This window comes from Cyprinodon variegatus, unplaced genomic scaffold (genome assembly GCF_000732505.1).
Source record: "Cyprinodon variegatus isolate N-32 unplaced genomic scaffold, C_variegatus-1.0 Scaffold1373, whole genome shotgun sequence".
Taxonomy (NCBI): domain Eukaryota; kingdom Metazoa; phylum Chordata; class Actinopteri; order Cyprinodontiformes; family Cyprinodontidae; genus Cyprinodon; species Cyprinodon variegatus.
The window spans coordinates 47735-65705 of NW_015151826.1; the positions used below are offsets into that span (position 1 = coordinate 47735).

The window sequence follows — 17971 nt, forward strand, 5'->3', positions numbered from 1 at the left end:
GTTCAGCATGGGGGTGAGTAGAAAATGAAGGCTAATCATGTTTTGGGTGTACTATTCCTTTAAGTGTGTCTCAGCCCCCCTTCATTCTCCACCACATTGGATCAGTCCATTTGCTGCACATGTTCAGAAAGGTCAAAACAGACAGCAGCAAACTCTTTGGCGGCAACATATAAAAGCAGTGAAGATTGTTAGATTGGTAACCCCGCCTCCTGCTCTCCTCTATCTTGTCTGCTTTCATGATCCATGCAGCTATGATTCCATCCAAATGAAAAACAGAGAACAGTTAAGCAGCAGATCATGGCTGGTCTACAGTGAAAAGAAGGACTGGGTTATTTAATTTCTCCGTCGCTTTTTATTTTTTTGGAAACGCAGGAAGGAGCAATCGGCTCAGTGAGCTTAGTGCTTGAAAAAAATCTTTCATTCCTTTTGAGACAGCATGAAAAGTCAGCTGAGTACAAAACATAGAGAGGAAAACAAATATATCATAAAATAATAATGTATGTCTATTTTATTAAAATGTCTGTATCTGTATAATGGGTCTGATTTATGCGTTGTCTTCTCAAATCAGAGGGCCCCCTCCTGTCTTTGCCTACGGTCCTAAATTTCCTAAATCCACCTCTGATTGCATGGTTTGACAGACATCATAGAGGCAGGTGACAGGATAACAGACCCTGTGATGTGTTTGCAGATGACTCCAACAGTTTACACTCAGGAAATGCTGCAGTCCACACAGGAGCGCCTGATTAACACCACAGAGGTTCACCTGCCCCTCAGGCTGGAGAGGATAGAAAACAGCAGCCCACAGCACAAGGTAAATGTTAGTAAATCATTCCTTTAGATGAAATCAGTTCTAAAGGTTAGAGTTAGCACAGTGACAGACAGGCAAAGAAGTGATGTAGACTCTTATAAAGCTTAACTTTTTGGTTAATAAAACACTATAAAGAATAATCCTAACAGATAAATAGATGAAATGACAGTTTTTTCAGTATTTTATTAAATATAGTTTATTATTCTGTAATTCAGTCTTGGTATTCTAACCATTCCCAGTGAAATATGGAGCTAAAGCTGTAAAGGGTTTGGCTCAGTAGGAAAACAAATATAAAGATGTAAATCATTCATTGGGAAATTAACCTCTGTTTGTATATTTTTCAGCTGTTAAAAACAGGCCAGCCGATTTTCCAGCCTTATCCATCAGAACTGGTTTTCCAGAACTTTGTTCCCTCACACACCTACAGTCTGCCTCTGCTTCTTCTCAACAATGACAAGGTTTGTTCACATGGAAAGCTGAGCAATAAGCAACCGACATCGGGGCCAGTTTGTCAATCAGAACAGATTTTCTGATCGAGGGATAAAAAGACCCCTCCAGGCTTCTAAACAGAACCAAATGTATTGCTGTTTGATTCATATTGGAATAATGTTGTGCGCAGATAATGACTGGAAAAGGTGATTCCAGATGGAAACGGATGTAATGACCTAGCATAAACAGTTGCCCATGAACTTTCCTTGTTTTCACTGTAAATGATGTATATTTTGTTTAAGGAGGCCCATGCTGTGACAGTGGTGCCGGAGAGTTCAGAATATTTTAACGTGAAGGGTCCAGGAAATGGAAGAGCCAAAGTAGCACCAGGATTGACTGCCAGCTTTATGGTTTTCTTCACCCCTCAGGAGAACAAGGTACTGTTCTCAACAGTATTCATTGCAACAGTTTTTAAATCAGGAAGTTTTACCTATGAAGAGCAATAATGTCCTCTGAGGATGCATTTGAATTTAGACACAAATCTAGACTAGATTAGACATAATCCTAACTCACAAATGATGTAGCTTTGTAGCTGCTCTTAGCTGCTTAGCATTTTAGAATTTAAAACTATTTTGAAAATTGCAAATAATTGACTACACTGCAAAAACAATCTAGAAATAAGTAAGAATTTCTTAAATTAAGTGCATTTATCCTTACTTTTAAGTAGGTAAATGAGATAGTTTGCCAATGGAATGAGTATTTTTACTCTTAAAATAAGACAATTAGATAATATGCACTTGAAATAAAACAATGTAATTGTGTTTTCTTATTTTAAATCTAAATTGTCTTGTTCCATTGGCAAAATAGTCTCTTTTACCTCCTCAATTCAAGAACAAATGCACTTATTTAAAGAAAAAATGACTTATCTAGATTTCGATTTTTTCCAGTGTATAAAAGAAAACGAAACACCTGGTTTAGTGATGGTGAGCTGAAGCCTCATGAGGCATTGAACTGTTTTGGCAAATTGTTTCAACGATCTCAACAGTTCATGAAGCTTCATGTGAAGATGTCACCACCTACTGGTGATGTGCATAACTACATTTTGTAATATAATCTGTAATCTATCATTGTTTTTCTTGTTTCTTTTTTTTCCCATTTAAGTTTCTTTAAAATTGTTAATTATTGTTAATTAAATTGTTAATTATTTAATTGTTAATTATTTTTTTGAGTCTAAAATGTCTTAGAAGAGAACAATCATGTAAGGTAAACAGTTTTTCTGCCATTTTAGTGAAATAAGCTTAAGCAGACAGTGAAAGTGTTTGAGAAAGCAACACTACTTAATATGGATGTCACAACTGTAACCAGTGGCGTGCTCAGATTTTGATCATTACATTGATTAATCTAACAAAATAGTGTTAACCAACTAGATTGGTTGTTTTTCCAACCAATATATTCTTAAAATCTATCCAAACTCCATCCAACTAACAGCAACTCTCCTATAAACTCCCACATCTTGACTGAGTAGTGAGGCTGTTTAAATGCCTGTCAAAGTTCTCACGCAGTTTGAACCACTTCCAGAAGCGGTCACGTGGTATTACCATAGCGAGACTTCGAACGTCATAAATTTTGGCCCCGCCCCTAAATGAATCATGCCTCGACAAGCGGTCCGGGGAAACGCCCCCTCTATTACTGTACACACGCATCGAAGCCTCAGCTTATCTCATAACAACACTAAACTGCTTGCTCCAAATCCAGAGGCTATGGCGTAAAGAATGGATTGTACTAATTCATAAAATATCCACTTATTATATGAAGCCCTTCCAGGTTGGATGAATGAGATTAAAGAAATTCTATCTGAGCTAGCTGCAGTAGTGCAACGCTGCTGTAAAAGTGTTTACCTTTTCATTCAAATAGTTTCAGACCATCAAGCTACAAATTATTTGCACATTCAAACATAATAACTGGACCACCTTCTGGGACGCCAACAAGCAATAGTTGACAAGAAGCGTTGTGGAAATAACTGGAAGAATTTTAACTCAACAGTTTTCGTTTAAACACACTGGCTGTGTTTACATGCACAATATTTCACAATCAGATTGTAATGTATTCAGCTAAAAAAATTAATAGATAATTTTTTGTTTTTTTAGAAATCAATGGCTGATCGGACTAAAAATGTCATCTAAACATAGCGATCCTATTGTCATTTGACTTAAACCACCACTACCATTCAGGTTAGAGTTTCAGTCCCATCCTGTGGAATCCATCAGCATTTTTCCATGACACATTTTCATCCAATTGGCCATTTATTTAGATTATGTGTGCCCATGTTTTCAGTGGTAAGGCTGCTGCATTTCAAGCCAGATTTTGATAAAGCCCCAAATAACGTTGCTTTTTATTGTAGCTGTTCATAACCGCAAAAGTCCTGAGCTCCTAGTGACAAACTCACAGCTGCCTGCTCTCTTTCATGATCCCCTCCTGGAGCAGCAAGGCAGCTCTGAATCATCTAACAATCACTACAATTTCACTTCAATTCAATTTAGTTTATTTTCGTATAAAGCGCCAATTCACAACACATGTCATCTTAAGGAACTTTACAGTTAAATTGATTAAAAGTTTTTATCTAAGACAAACAAGTTAATTGCATCGACTCATTGACTCAAAGGCAATCCCTTACACTAGGCATGCTTGTAGCGACAGAGGAGAGGAAAAACTGAAAAACTTTTAACAGGAAGAAACCTCACGCAGAACAAGGCTCAGTGTGAGAGGCCATCTGCTGAGGCCGACTGGGGTTCAAGGAGACAGAAGCAGACATACAGGAAGAAGAGAGATACAAAAGGCCACTGTCAACCAGCTCCAGTCCGGTCCCGTCCAGGAAACACAGCCAGGCAGACGAGCTCCGAGCCAGCTCCCATGTCAGAGGATGAAGAGAGCACATCCAGCCAGTCACAGTCAGAGAAAAAGGACTACTCTAAAAAAAAAAAAAGACCGACCTCGAGCATCTATAAACAAAGGTGTTGATGGCAGCAGCACAGCTGATATTTCTCTCCAGAAAGGAGTCACAGCTAAACAGGAACAGATCAGATGAAGCTCCTATGAGAAAAAAGTAGAGAGAGTATAACGTTAGAGATTGAACTAACAGATTCTGCAGAGTGGGAGAATAGAGATAGAATGAATGAGAATGATGAAAAGGGGTCCCTCTGTCCTCCAGCAGTCTAAGCCTATAGCATCATAACTATAGAGATAACCTGAACCACTCTAACAATAGGCTTTATCAAAAAGGAAAGTTTTAAGCCTACCCTTAGTGTTGCGCCGATGCTATTTTACCATCTGTTTGAATTTGATGTGTGTGTGTTTATATGCAGAACCGCATACTACGGTACTAGGATGTAAAATAATTGCCAACATGGCTTTGTCAGGCTGCTGCCTACCTTTGTGAAGCAGGAAAAAGACTAATACAAAGTGAATCCAGTAGAACTTTTTATTGCCTACCTGGAATGGGTGACAATAGTTGAATAAACTTTTGGCTCTCAAAATGGTATCGGTGCCCTATTTGTTGGTACTCGCCGATACCACCATTTTAGTGCTGCATCGGGGCCCCGCCTGATACTGGTATCAGTATTGGTGCAACACTACTTAAAAGAAGACAACAGTAGACAACTACAATGTTTGACTTTCTGTTTCATCTCTGAACTGACAAATTTATTTTAAAGGAGATTAGGCGAGCTAATATTCCAAGTGAGTCAAGTCAGTTTGAATAGGTTCATATCAAACATGTACGTGTGACAAAACAAAAACACAGACAAAATTGTGTTAGGAAGTTGTTTTTTTTCTCCCCAACTGCTTTATTTGATAAAGTTGCAAGAAGAATGTGGTAAAAGGCTGCCAAGAAAATTCTAGTTTTTTGTACAAATAAAGATCTTTAAAGTTAATGATATCAGCTCTATGTCAGTCTTTAAAGATCTTATTAGAGGGTTTAAGAATTTACCTAAATATATATTTAACAAGGAAAAAGAAAACTCTTGATAGCCGACTGTTTTCTATAACTTTTTCAGTGCTTAGCGCTGCTTTGTCTTTTTAACTTTGTGCGTTTGTCTCAATTCAGGACTACAGCCTCCGACTTGTTTGTGTGACTTCAAGTGAACGTTTTGAGATTCCTGTCCGTGCCATCGGACCACGAGCCATTCTGGACTTTAAAGATGAGATTCGTTTGCCTAATTGTGTAGTGAAAGCATCCACTGAAAAAAACCACTTTGTTTCCAATATAGGGAAGCGTAAGGCTAAGTTCAAGCTACGCACACAAAGGTAAGGGCCAGTAAAACATGGCCTCATTTCTTCTAAGATACTTTCTACACTGCAGATGTAAACCTAGTTCATTATAATAATGATAAAGAATCTTCAGTCCTTTCTCAGTGACACCGTCCTCTGGTACGGTGGATGTTGGAGAAGGCATCCCGGTTACTGTGGTTTTTCATCCCATGACTGTTGGAGACTTTCAGGAAGACCTTCTTCTGCTCTACGACACTGGTGAGACTCGTATAAATCTGTTGTAACATTTACAAAACCTTTTCTGTAGAAATCCTTTTGCGAAGTATTCTCATTCCCAAATCGTCACATATTGATGCCTGATAATATCCCTAGGGATACCCCTCTCCTCAGTAACTCATGCGCATGGTTCATGAGAGGCTGTAGCAGGAACTTCTGAAAAAATTTTCTTGAACTGTGAAGTAAAAACTTGCCACTAACCCATCCCTTACCCTAATCCTAACCACTAGACCCAAAGAAACAGGGTAATGTGATACAATGTCCGCAAGTGTCATATAATGACACTTGGTCAGAGCCATTCGCAGGCTGCTTTGACCAAGCGTCAGGTCGTTTCTCAATGTGCATTTGTGCGTTCTCATGTGCTCGTGTACTTGTGAAACTTGTCAACCTCAGCACTAGTATTGTTCCAATTCACAAGAACAAGAAGGCAGAGAATGGACAAAGTATCCGGATGTTGTTCTCGCAACTCCCTCTTTACCCAGCCTGCATTAGAGCACACTTGTCAATTCTTAAGAGTGACAGCTGTCCCAGCATGCACTGCAACAGCGGCAGCTTACATGTTAGCGCTCACAGAGCTCAGAGTATTAAGTTAAATGTTCTGTTATCTGTTGCTGTTGTTCAATAAAAGTACGTTTTAAGATCATTTAAGGTAATAACTTTATACTTTTAAGTGTCACTATATGGACCATTTACCAATTTAATGCGTAATTAAAAAAAAAGTTCCGATGTTGAGAGGACCTCAGTAACCAGCGGACCTCCAAGGATAACCGCATCCAGGGCTAACATTAGCCCGTCTGCAGCAGCCCTCTCTCTGCATAACGTGGGTGAAGTACCGCTGGCTCTCATCGCAATTTCTTTGTTTTATTTGGTTAAATGTTCATTTGATTTGTGTTTATCTGACTGTGTTAACTATTATTCCCCCTCTAAATGAAAAAATTAAGAATTTATTACTATCTAGAGAATATTAATAACAGGTTAAAATGCAGCTCTACGTGAGCTGATCATGTGGTGATGTCAACAGTAAGCTTCTGTTCCAATTGACCCATGTTTATGTTTCGTGCTTCCGTTCTCCCAGAGTCCACACTTTGCTGTGTTCTTCTCAAGAACATTTTTGGCGAGGACATAAGTCTGTACTCGCGTTCTTGTGAATTGAGAAATGGCCTCAGTGTGGATCTCGTTGGGAATGAGAATGTGTTGCCTTTTGAATTTAAGCTTGGTGACAGAAAAATATCACAAAGCAATATTTCATATTTAAATGTGAATCAGATGCAAGCCCACTGCTCCCTAAGGGGATGGGTTAAATGCAGAGTGAATTTCTCCAATGTGAGATCAATAAAGTTCAGTTATTATTATTCAATAATTAATTATCTGTCTTCTTCAAAAGAAGTCAGTGCGCCTGCAGAGGTTTTCTAAAGTTTAAACATTGTCAGTAAAAATGTCCCAAACATGTTACTGCTCCAAGTTTTTTAGTTCAAGTCAAAGCCCTGTGATGGGCTCATATTTATCACTGATCTTACAGTCTCCATCATATTTTAAAAAGTACTTTTTAAAAGGAAGGTAGCTCTGGCGCTAACACATGGTTGCTTCTCTTTTCATTCTGTTTCTCAGGTGAAATTGTTCACATCGGTTTGTTTGGAACTTGTGAGGAACTGCACATGTGTTTTGAACCGGATCCTGTAGAGCTGAAGAAGACTTATATTTCCCTGGTCAGCTCGGAGACGGTGTCCCTCGCCAACTGGAGTGATATTCCTCTACAGTACAGATGGACAGTGTGGCCAAGTCAGGCTAAAGATGACCTGCTCTTATCCAGGTTTGGGTGAAGTCAAGCTTTAATATCACATTCACTTTGGGTTTTTTTTGTCCTTGTCAGCAGCTTTTATCTCTTCTTCTCAGCCACTTTTTCACTTTGTTCCTCTTTGTTCTCATTTTATTCTACTTCTCCCCTTCTGTCTGCTTCCCAGGGAGAACTCAATGCTTCGGCAGCAGGAGGAGAAAAAAAAAGAAAATATGTGTCTACCCGTTCAATGTGAATTTGACCCCACAACGATCCATCATGTCGAACCGCAGGAAAGCAAAAGCCTCTCTCTCTCCGGCATAACATTGGCGCCAGCGGTGTGTTACTGTATCACTTCACCTTACACCTTTCTATAAATCTATCCTTAGATATACTGAATGGATTTATTCCTCAGACAACTTTTTACAGATGCAGACAACTGCAATTCAGTCATCTAGTCTGATCAATGTTCCTCCAGTCAGGCTGCTGACGTTTGCTCATTTTCCACTCTTATTTTGCCTCTTTGGGTTCTACATATTTGTTTCTTTTCTACAGGATTCAGCTGATGTTGATATCGGCTGCAGCTCTTATTGAAATGGTTTGCAAAATATTTAGGAGTTTTGCTTTTATTTTAACAATACTTGACCGATCAGAATATGTGTGAAAACCACCTGCAAAAACCACAATTTTTTCCCCAGACCAAAGTGGCATTACCTCACTAGTGCACAGTCATGGCGCAACAGAGAGAGGCCATCCCAAACCACTCTTTCAAATTTAGGAGCATGAAATGATCCAAAAGGCTTATGAATTTCTGGAGCATTGGCCTGTAGGTTGGAGCGGGGCTTGAATCCTATTGACTGCCTCTCTGGGACCATGAGCAACAAATTCTGGGGTTTAGGCTGTTAGACTTAGACAAAGTCAAAGGACATTTATCAATTCACGAGAACGCAAGTACGTACTCCTGTCCTCACCAAGTATGTTCTCGAGAAGAACACAGAAAAGTATGGACTTGGGGAGAACGAGAGCACGCAACATAAATATAGGTCAATTAGAAAAGAAACGTACTGATGACATCAACACGCTCAGCTCGTCTGGAGCTGCATTTCACCTCCTGTTACTAATAATCCGTTCCAACCGTTGCATTTCCGAATTCTCTCGAGTGATGCCCAACTTAACATGAGTGAATAAAGTGAATTGGATAGGTCGTTTAACAAGGGGGCGGGAATGTTGTGGCGGAAGGTTCGCAAGCAAGTTTGGTTGTGGCAGTTTTGTCAGAAGCATCTTGCTAACAGTTAGCAACTTAGTGTTAGTAGGTTCCCAATGGGAAATTTTATTGGGGCCAAGTAGCACTAAATTGTTGACTTAGAAACGACACTGTCAAGGAACGCTATGGACAGAAGAAACATGCAAGAGGAGGAGAGTTTAGTGTCGGAGGTCCTGGATGAGTCTCCTCCCTCATACATGTTTTATTTAGAGGAGGAAAGCGGGAACAAAGATGTTGTGGAAGAGGACGCCAGGGCGGCAGAAGCTTGGTTTGGTATAGAAGGCTTACAGCCGTACATGTTTGAGCCCTTGCCTCGCAACGCTGCCAGTTCTGTTAGCTCTACGCCTGCCGAAAACACAGACGTCCATCCCCGTGAACACTGGGACGGAACTCAATGGGAAAGGGAATGATTCTTATTTCTTATTTCAACCTTTGCGTATATTAGCTGCGACATATGAATCAAAATGCTATGACCAAAAAAATGAGATTGACAGATGACGGTTGATATATGATTGGCTGAAATTAGGTGTTCAGGCTGACGTATAACTAACTGGCCTGCATAAGATAATGAAAAAAAAAACAGATTTGAAGACAGGATTTTTTTTTTTTAACAATAAAGAGTACATTTATATACATGTTTAAGCCAGAATGATTTGAAGCTGAAATATGACTTCCCTACTACTGTACTTTAAAGTACAATGTTCTCACCTTAAATTATCTTAAAACTTACTTTTATAGAACAATGGCAACAGAAAAGAGAACTTTTAACTTAATACTCTGAGCTCTGTGAGCGCTAACCTGGAAGCTGCTGCTGCCGCAGTGCATGCTGGGACAGCTGTCAATCTCAAGAATGGACAAGTCTGCTCTGATGCATGCTGGGTAAATAGGTAGGGTCGAGATCAACATCCGGGGGTCTTTGTCCGTTCTCGGCCTGCAGTTCTTATGAACTGGAACAGATCTACGGCTGAGGCCGATGACATTTCATGTGTACACAAGCACGAGAACGCACAAGCACACATATTGAGAACCAGCCTAAATCTAACAGCCGAAACCCCAGAATGCAATTTGGTGCCAGCTCACCAAAGCAATTGTTTAAAGGCAGAGCCCACATTTTTATTTGAATGGATGAATTTGTTTTGTGAAATAAAGAGGTTTATTAATATGAATCCTCTAACTTTAAACCTTAATATCACTTGAACTAAGAGGCTGAGGCCAAATCCTAACAGAGAACTCCGTTGTTCAGTATTCTATCTGTCCAAAAGACCGAAACTCTGCTAACAGTCAAACCAATTACCAGACAGAAAAGGAATCTTATTCTGCAGCACTGTTGTTTTCCTTTTCTAATTTGTTTTTATTTATTTCTCAGTCGTTGTTGTTCTGCTAATTGTTTAACTAAAATAATAATCTGTGCTTCAGGAGGGAGAGATTTGGCCTAAAACTACTGCAACCTTCAACATTATTTTCAAACCAGAAGAGGCAAAAGTTTATCAACACACTCTTTACTGTGATGTTACAGGTAAGTGAATCCTGCATATTCTTTTATTTTTGTAATAAATCGATGGAATTTTCATGTTAATTTATTTAGGTAATACTACCTACTCAGTCTTGCAAATGTTTTTTATATGATTTCTTTTGTCTCTCTGTATTTTATTAGATTAAGCAAATTATTTAGGTGATAGGCTCATAGGCAGATGTTTTAACTTTAACTTATGCTCAGATTTGTCTGGAAAGGCTAAAGCTGGGAATAATGTCACACCTTAGTTTTATATTAAAAAACAACAGTAAGATCTTTTTCAATTTAACGGCTATTAGCAATCAAGCCTACAACAACAAATGTAACTGTTTATAGTTTTTGAAAAAAAAAAATAAAATAAAAAAATTATTTCATATACTTTTTCTACAAACTTAGAATAAGTACTGTTACAACCTGTCTATGGATGGTCACATCATAACATGAAAGATCCATCCCCTTTAGATCCCAGGCTGCCAACACACAAAGTTGAACATTTTATGATGTTATTTATTTAAAAAAGGGCATTTTTGAAATAAATGTTAATATGACTTCAGAGAGAGCTAATGCAGGAAACAACAAACAAAAGGAAACTATCTGAATATTAACCATCCATCCATCCATCCATGCTCGAGAGGAGGGGTAAACCCTGTACAGGTCGCCAGTCTGTCGCAGGGTGAATAATTCCGTTCATTTATATAGGGCCAATTCACAACACATCATCTCAAGGCACTTTACAGTTCACTTTTCAATTCAACCAGCTCATAGAGTCAGATTGATTAAAAGTTTTCTATCTAAGGAAAACCAGTTGATTGCATCGACTCATTGACTAAAAGGCAATCCCTCACACTAAGCATGCTTGTAGCAACAGTGGAGAGGAAAAACTACCTTTTAACAAGAAGAAACCTCCAGCAGAACCAGGCTCAGTGTGAGCGGCCATCTGCCGAGGCCGACTGGGGTTCAAGGAGACAGAAGCAGAGATACAAAAAGAAGCATAGATATAAAAGGAACTTGTCGACCAGCTCCACAGGCGGCCCCATCCTGGAAACACAAAGCCAGGCAGACGAGCTCCAAGCCAGCTCCCAGCCTGTCACAGTCAGAGAAACAGGACTACACTGAAAAACAGGTCCAGCTCCAACATCTAAAAACATAGGTGTTGATGGCAGCAGCACATATGATATTTCTCTCCAGGATGGTGTCACAGCCAAACAGGAACAGACCAGATGAAGCTACTATGGGAAAAAGCAGAAAGAGCATAACGTTAGAGATTGACTTAACAGAATCTGTTAAGTCAATCTAAGTGGGAGAATAGAGATATTCTCCCACTGTGCTATAATACAGCTAAAACAGATGTATTTATTTTTGTCATTAAAACAAACAATTTCAACTAATTAAACTCCACCAAATGAATAAACAAATTCCTCTATTTAACAAACAAAAAAGGTGAAAAAAAAAAAAAAAAACGCATCACTCCTACAGACACAAGATCTACATCTGTATTTAAACTTGGGGCTCTGATGTTTCTTGTGTTAACATCGTCACTGTTTGAACAAACAAGGTAATCTGGTTATGTTCTCTTCCATGTTGTTGTCCCTCCGAATAGGCAGTGAATCACCGTTACCCCTTCGGATCAAAGGTGAAGGCCTTGGTCCCAAACTCAAGCTCAACTTTAACATAATGGACATGAAAGATGTGTTTATAGGCGACAAAGACCATTATGAGGTAAGAACTACGGATCAGCTTAAAACTCATGATCTTGGCAGTGATGGCTGGCTTAATTGCTCATTCCATTCACCTGTCTAACTCTGCCTGGTTGCTCATTACCGCTCATCTGAACCACCTGCTCCTGCCTCTATTTGAGGTACTTGCATCCAGCTATTAGGGATCATTTTCATTTACTACTGAAAAACACCATAGAACAAATGTCGCACCATTTATTCTTTCTACACTGATGACTATAAAGAAACACCAAATATTTTCTCATTTTTACTTGCAATCAATTTCAAATAAACCAAAATAAGAAAATAAAAAAATACATAAAACAATTCTCACGTAAAAATAAGATAAAATAAAACCTTTGCTACAAAGTGACTTCTAGGAGAGCAGCAGCTTTCTTTGACCTGTTAAGAAAAACTGACCGACCAGTCAAGGAAAGCAATCATTAGAGAAGCAGCCAAATGCAAAGATTTTCAACTCAGGAATGGTTTGACTTGCTAATATAGAGATTCACTGCATAGATCTAGTCAAGAAAGAGGCTAAGAGTGAAAGCTGCTAGAAGGACAGCAAACATGTCGAGGGTAGTGCAACACTGAAACCAACACTAAAGTGTTTAGGTCAAAGAAATATGGGACATTGACGCAGTAAAATTAAAGCTGATCAGAGTATATGGGGCAATAGATGGAGCTGAACATCCAGCATGAAGGAACAACCTCTAAAGTCTGCAAATAGTACGGATCATGTTTAAGCACAGCTACAGTTGACATACAACCAGAGCTAAAAATGAATGGTTTAGATCAAAGTTTGCATGTGTCAGAATGTCCCAATCAAAGTTCAGATTTAAATTCAGTTTGATAAGACATGACACTTGTTCCCAAAATGCTAACCTCTGTATTTAAGTTCACTGTTTGGATGATGCATCAATAGCTTCATGTAAAACATAATTTCACTCATACCTGATGCTGCTTACGGAAATAAAATACTTTGTGTTTTAGGTGCAGATTACAAACAAAGGACTGATTGACGCCCCATTCAGATTTTCCTGCCCTGACACCACATTTGGCCGATGTTTTTCCATCAGTCCAAAAGAAGGTGTTGTTTCTCCTGGGTTCTGCCAGACGGTAGAAGTCACCTTCCACAGTCTGACCCTGGGAAGTTTTTCTGAGGATTTGCTTTTAACTGTCACGGGGCAGCCTGAGACTCTAACCCTGACCTTCAGGTAAGGATGACATGTCAGCAAACTTTTAAATGTCATCACATTTGTTGTTTCTTTCAGTTGCATAAAGAGCCCTTCGTATTTATGTACTATTGACAGTGACTGAAAGGTTGCCTTCATGTTTCTTTATTTTTTTTTTTGCTTTAGGGGTTGTGTGGTTGTCCCCTCGCACCACTTTAATGTATTAGATCTCAATTTTGGCGATGTAGCTTTTGGTGAGTAATATAATTCCATTTGCTTTTATTTCCATCTTGAAAATCAGAACAGTTTCGTTCCCTCTTTTCATCTTATTCTTACATGTTTTATATACTGTTTCTACTTTAGGTTTTCCAACCACACAGACGTGTACCCTCTTCAACACATCCTTTGTTCCTATGACCTTTTCTTTACACGTCATGGGGGATGGGACGGGATCCCCCAGTGTCAGCAGTGCCAAGCAGGTGTCTGATTTATCCCGAAAGAATTGGCAGGGGTATGCAGCCAGACATGCCCACCTCCGGCCGGTGGAGTTCACAGTCCACCCTGAAGCTGGTACTGTGGACGCCATGTCTAATGTCACCATCAAGGTACCGTCATTGCGACTTAGTTCGGGTTGGAGATGCTGGGCTGGTGGGGAGGAGTTACAGCTCTGAGAATTGTTTCTAATATCAGGTGTTGAAGTCATCTGTGTAAATTAAGTTCTAATCTGGAGAGATCAATACATAATCTACACTAATTTAAGAAGTTTGACTGTATGATATGGTTGAATTGTCTCTGTAAAGTGCCTTGAGGTGACATGTGTTGTGAATTGGTGAAATAAATATAAACTGAACTGAAATTGAATTGAATTGAATCGTCACCCGTTACAATGTGTGTGTTGGGATTCAATTAGGGCAGTAACATTTAATCAGATTAATCTTGATTAATTGTTATTGAAATAATCGTCACCTAATTAATTAATTAATTAATTGTTAGTAGAGAGACTGTAAAACATGCTTGTACCTGACAGATCGACCCATTTGGAGCAGTAATTATATCAAATTTGTAAAAAAACATTTTCGTCTGCCAATCTGCTCTATCCAGAACTCCTCAATTGGAAGCGTTCTAGTTTCACCTGGTTTGAATCAGTAAAAAATCTTTTTTAAGAAACCTTTGGCTATCCAATATCAATTACTTAATCAAAAAAATAATTGATAGATCAATTTGCAAAATAATCGTTAGTTGCAGCCCTATATCTAATTGATCTTTTCATGTTGCGCTAACCTGAAATGTTGACAAGAGTGCACTCTCCACAAAGCACCTTTTTTTTTCTATTTAAACAAACCAGGGAATTTGAACATTTCAAGACTCACCTCCAGACTGTCATTCAGTGCTTCTGCCCGTGTAACTTTATATCCGCTGTGTAAAGACACTGGAAATTATGGTGAGCAAATCACAGCACACTGCTAATGATGCGTATGCTGCATCTAAACACCAGTCTCAAAAAAACAGGGGAAGAAAAGTGGTCAGAATGAGCTCTTTTTTTCCCCCCTTAAAATGGATTAAACATAAAAAAATCTAAATCAATTTCAGATTCACTGAATACATAGAATACAAGGTTATGACTCCATCAGAAAGGCACTGTTTATATGTAATAGTTTACTGTTTTTGTAATACTTTACAGCATTTACTATTAGTATCAATTAATGAGTCAAAATAAATTATCCAAAATGCCTCTAAGTATTTTATTTTATTTTGGATGAAATGGTAAATGCTCTGCAGTAGTAAAGTTATCAACAAGGACCCCAAAGCACTTTACGCTAAATCCACCCATTCGTCACGATTGATGGTGGTGAGCTGTTTTTTAGTCACATGGCAAACTAACAGAAAATAGGCTGTCATCCAATCAGAGCAAGCAGGGCTTCTGACCACCAACAGACCACCGCATGCAGCAGGAGCAGCAAAAACGTGCGTCCTGCTTGTGCTTGTAAAAGTTTAGTTCTGACACGCAGCTGAAGCATCTTTGCTGCTCTGGCTGCGCGGTCTAAAATGTGGGTCAAATGAGCATTGGGTGGAGCTACCCTCTCCTTTCTTTGCCTGTAACAAGGGCAGATATATTTGTTGTGATCAGTGGGTAAAAAGTTGTTTTAAAATGTTTTTAAGTGAGAAAGTCCACCTGAAATCTTTGTCTGTGCAGTCAGTTCATCTAGATTACCATACTGCCTTCAAATATTATTGCTCTGCCACTGGGAATCCTGTTCAACAGCAGCCTCTGGCCTTATTGCCTCTGCGGTTTTCTGGCACTGTTCGCGGCGGCTTAAAGTAGATGTTAGCGTTTTTCCCGTACGTTATCCAAACTGCAGGCACCAGAATAATAAAAGCGAACATATTTTGCCGGCGGGTTTTGACATTTTAAGTTAATTTAGGCATTAATAAACTGTTTCTGAAGAGTGATCATAGCGATCTGCATCAGCAGTGCTGTGTCTGTCTCCCTGCCAGCTCCAAGATCAGCTTCTCTGATTGGTTGATGTGGCATCAAAGGTTCAGTTTTTCCAACTCCAGCAGCTGTGCTTCTGAAGCGCCTCAGATGCTCAGGAGCTCATGAGGCGCTGTTCCTGCTGCTCAAAACGCGCTGCAGGACCTTTTTGCTGTGAAAAGCTGTGAAACCTTTTTTTTCCTTGTCCAGGTGACTCTTTGCTCCAACAAAGTGAAGAAATATGAACTAGCGCTGGCAGTAGATGTTGAAGGAGTCGGAAAGGAAGTCAGCATTTTGCCGATCAATGCCAGGTAGGACATCCTCACAGCAGAAAGATTGAAGTCTTAAATACGCAAATTCATTGTGTCTAACTTTATACCAAATTGTATAAATGTAAATATTTATCATCATTTGTATAAGTAATATAAGGACAAGATCTTAAATAGGTGCTAGTGTATACAGAAAGTTGTATGTCAACGTGTGCCAGCATGTTTCTGCTTGCTTTACGTGCTCATAACTTATGCCAGCGGTTTTGCCAGATTTTTCTGTACGTAAGGCACACACTGGCTAAATTGTCAAGGTGTGGCAGTAGCTTTAGGCTACGTTCACACTGCAGCCTGAAGTCACTCAAATCCAAATTTTTTTGCCCATATGCAACCTGTATCTGATCTTTTCATGACAGTCTGAACAACACAGATCCAATTTTTTCCAATGCGACACAGGCTGCTTGGCTCTGTGGTCCTGAATCCAATATGCATCTGATCTTTTTAAAGATGCGACCTGTGTCTGAACGGTCAACCTGAAGGGCATAAATACCATCGCAGGGCAACACAGAGACAAATAACCATTCATGCACACACTCACACCTAAGGAGAATTTAGAGAAGCCAATTAACCTAACAGTCATGTTTTCGGACTGTGGAAAGAAGACGGAGTACCCAGAGGGAACCCATCCATTCTCAGGGAGATCATGCAAACTCCATGCAGACAGAGGCCCGTAATCGAACCCAGAACCCTCTTGCTGCAAGGCAGCAGTGCTACCCACTGCGCCACTGAACGGCCATCCTCTGTTGAAGGTTTCTTCCTGTTAAAACTGCGATTATCCTCTCCGCTGTTGCTACAAGTTTGTTTAGTGTGAGGGATTGCCTTTGGGTCAATGAACCGATGCAATCAGCTGGTTTTCCTTAGAAAAAAAAAACTCGAATCAATTTGACTGGATGATCTGGTTGAATTGTAAAGTGCCTTGAGATGACATGTGTTATGAATTTGCGCTATAGAAATAAGCTCAATTAAATCGCGCTGTTAGAAGCTGTTGCAGTGTGTCGTCTTCATTATCATCACCCGCCTGTAATGATTTTCTGTCTTAAAGTTATTACTTAGCCTGTTTTTCATTCATCTTTTATTTGAAAGCTGCTGCAGAAGGAGGTTTCTGTTCCTTTTGTCTTTAGAACTAACAGACCTACAGGGGGTGTTGCTTTCAGTAACACAGTGAAAATATGAGCTTATACAAAAAATTATCAGTTGTACAATAATGCTACACATTATATAATATCAGTGTTTTAAAATAACCTTTTCTTAGTTTTATCCATTAATTCAAAGCTGATTTTTATTTTATTTTATTTTGGCAACTACAAGTGCAAACATTGTTCTGATTCCAGATAAATCCTGCTCTTTTCTCCGCCTTCCTCATCTCTGTTCTCTGTCGATAGGTGTGTTGTTCCAGAGCTGAGGGTAGAGCCTGTGTGTTTGGATTTTGGAAGATGTTACCTGGATCTTCCCTATGAACAGAATGTGCAGCTGATCAACACCAGCAGCCTTCCTGCCTGTTACGGAGTGCTAGATCAGGTGAAATTAAACATGCAGAAACCTAAATAAGAATAACGCCTTATTGTTGCTGGGCTTGTTGACTTGTTCACGCTGTCTCTGACTGATTGTTATTGAGACATAAACAGGAAAAACACATGAACATCAGTCGGTTTGTCTAATGTCTGAAGGAATTACATTTTTTTGACATAAATCCCATTTACACTTACCTTTTAGAATAGAATAGAATTCAACTTTATTGTCATTGCACTGTCACAAGTACAAGCAACAAAATGCAGTTAGCATCTATCCAGAAGTGCTATACAGGATATAAATATGCATTTACAAGTGTACAGAGGGTATGTATAAATAGACTATAAAATGTATGTATAAACAGTATAACAGCATTAACAGTGATTGAGGGGGTAAAAAAAAAAAAAAAAAAAAAAAAAAAAAAAAAAAAAAAAAAAAAAAAA

At 39.1% G+C, this 17971-nt stretch overlaps 1 protein-coding gene across 1 annotated transcript in view; it reads left to right on the top strand.

Moving 5' to 3' along the window:
- The first annotated feature begins 7 nt into the window (after positions 1–7).
- Positions 8–17971, top strand: part of hydin (HYDIN, axonemal central pair apparatus protein) — a 120906-nt gene continuing 102942 nt past the window's right edge. Inside the window, exons 1-15 of the mRNA XM_015402595.1 lie at positions 8–13; positions 689–811; positions 1153–1266; positions 1540–1674; positions 5340–5539; positions 5637–5761; positions 7388–7589; positions 7741–7891; positions 10234–10333; positions 11931–12049; positions 13039–13262; positions 13407–13474; positions 13584–13825; positions 15904–16004; positions 17402–17537. Coding sequence (XP_015258081.1) covers positions 8–13; positions 689–811; positions 1153–1266; positions 1540–1674; positions 5340–5539; positions 5637–5761; positions 7388–7589; positions 7741–7891; positions 10234–10333; positions 11931–12049; positions 13039–13262; positions 13407–13474; positions 13584–13825; positions 15904–16004; positions 17402–17537 — 2046 coding nt within the window. The remainder of the gene's footprint in view (positions 14–688; positions 812–1152; positions 1267–1539; positions 1675–5339; positions 5540–5636; positions 5762–7387; positions 7590–7740; positions 7892–10233; positions 10334–11930; positions 12050–13038; positions 13263–13406; positions 13475–13583; positions 13826–15903; positions 16005–17401; positions 17538–17971) is intronic.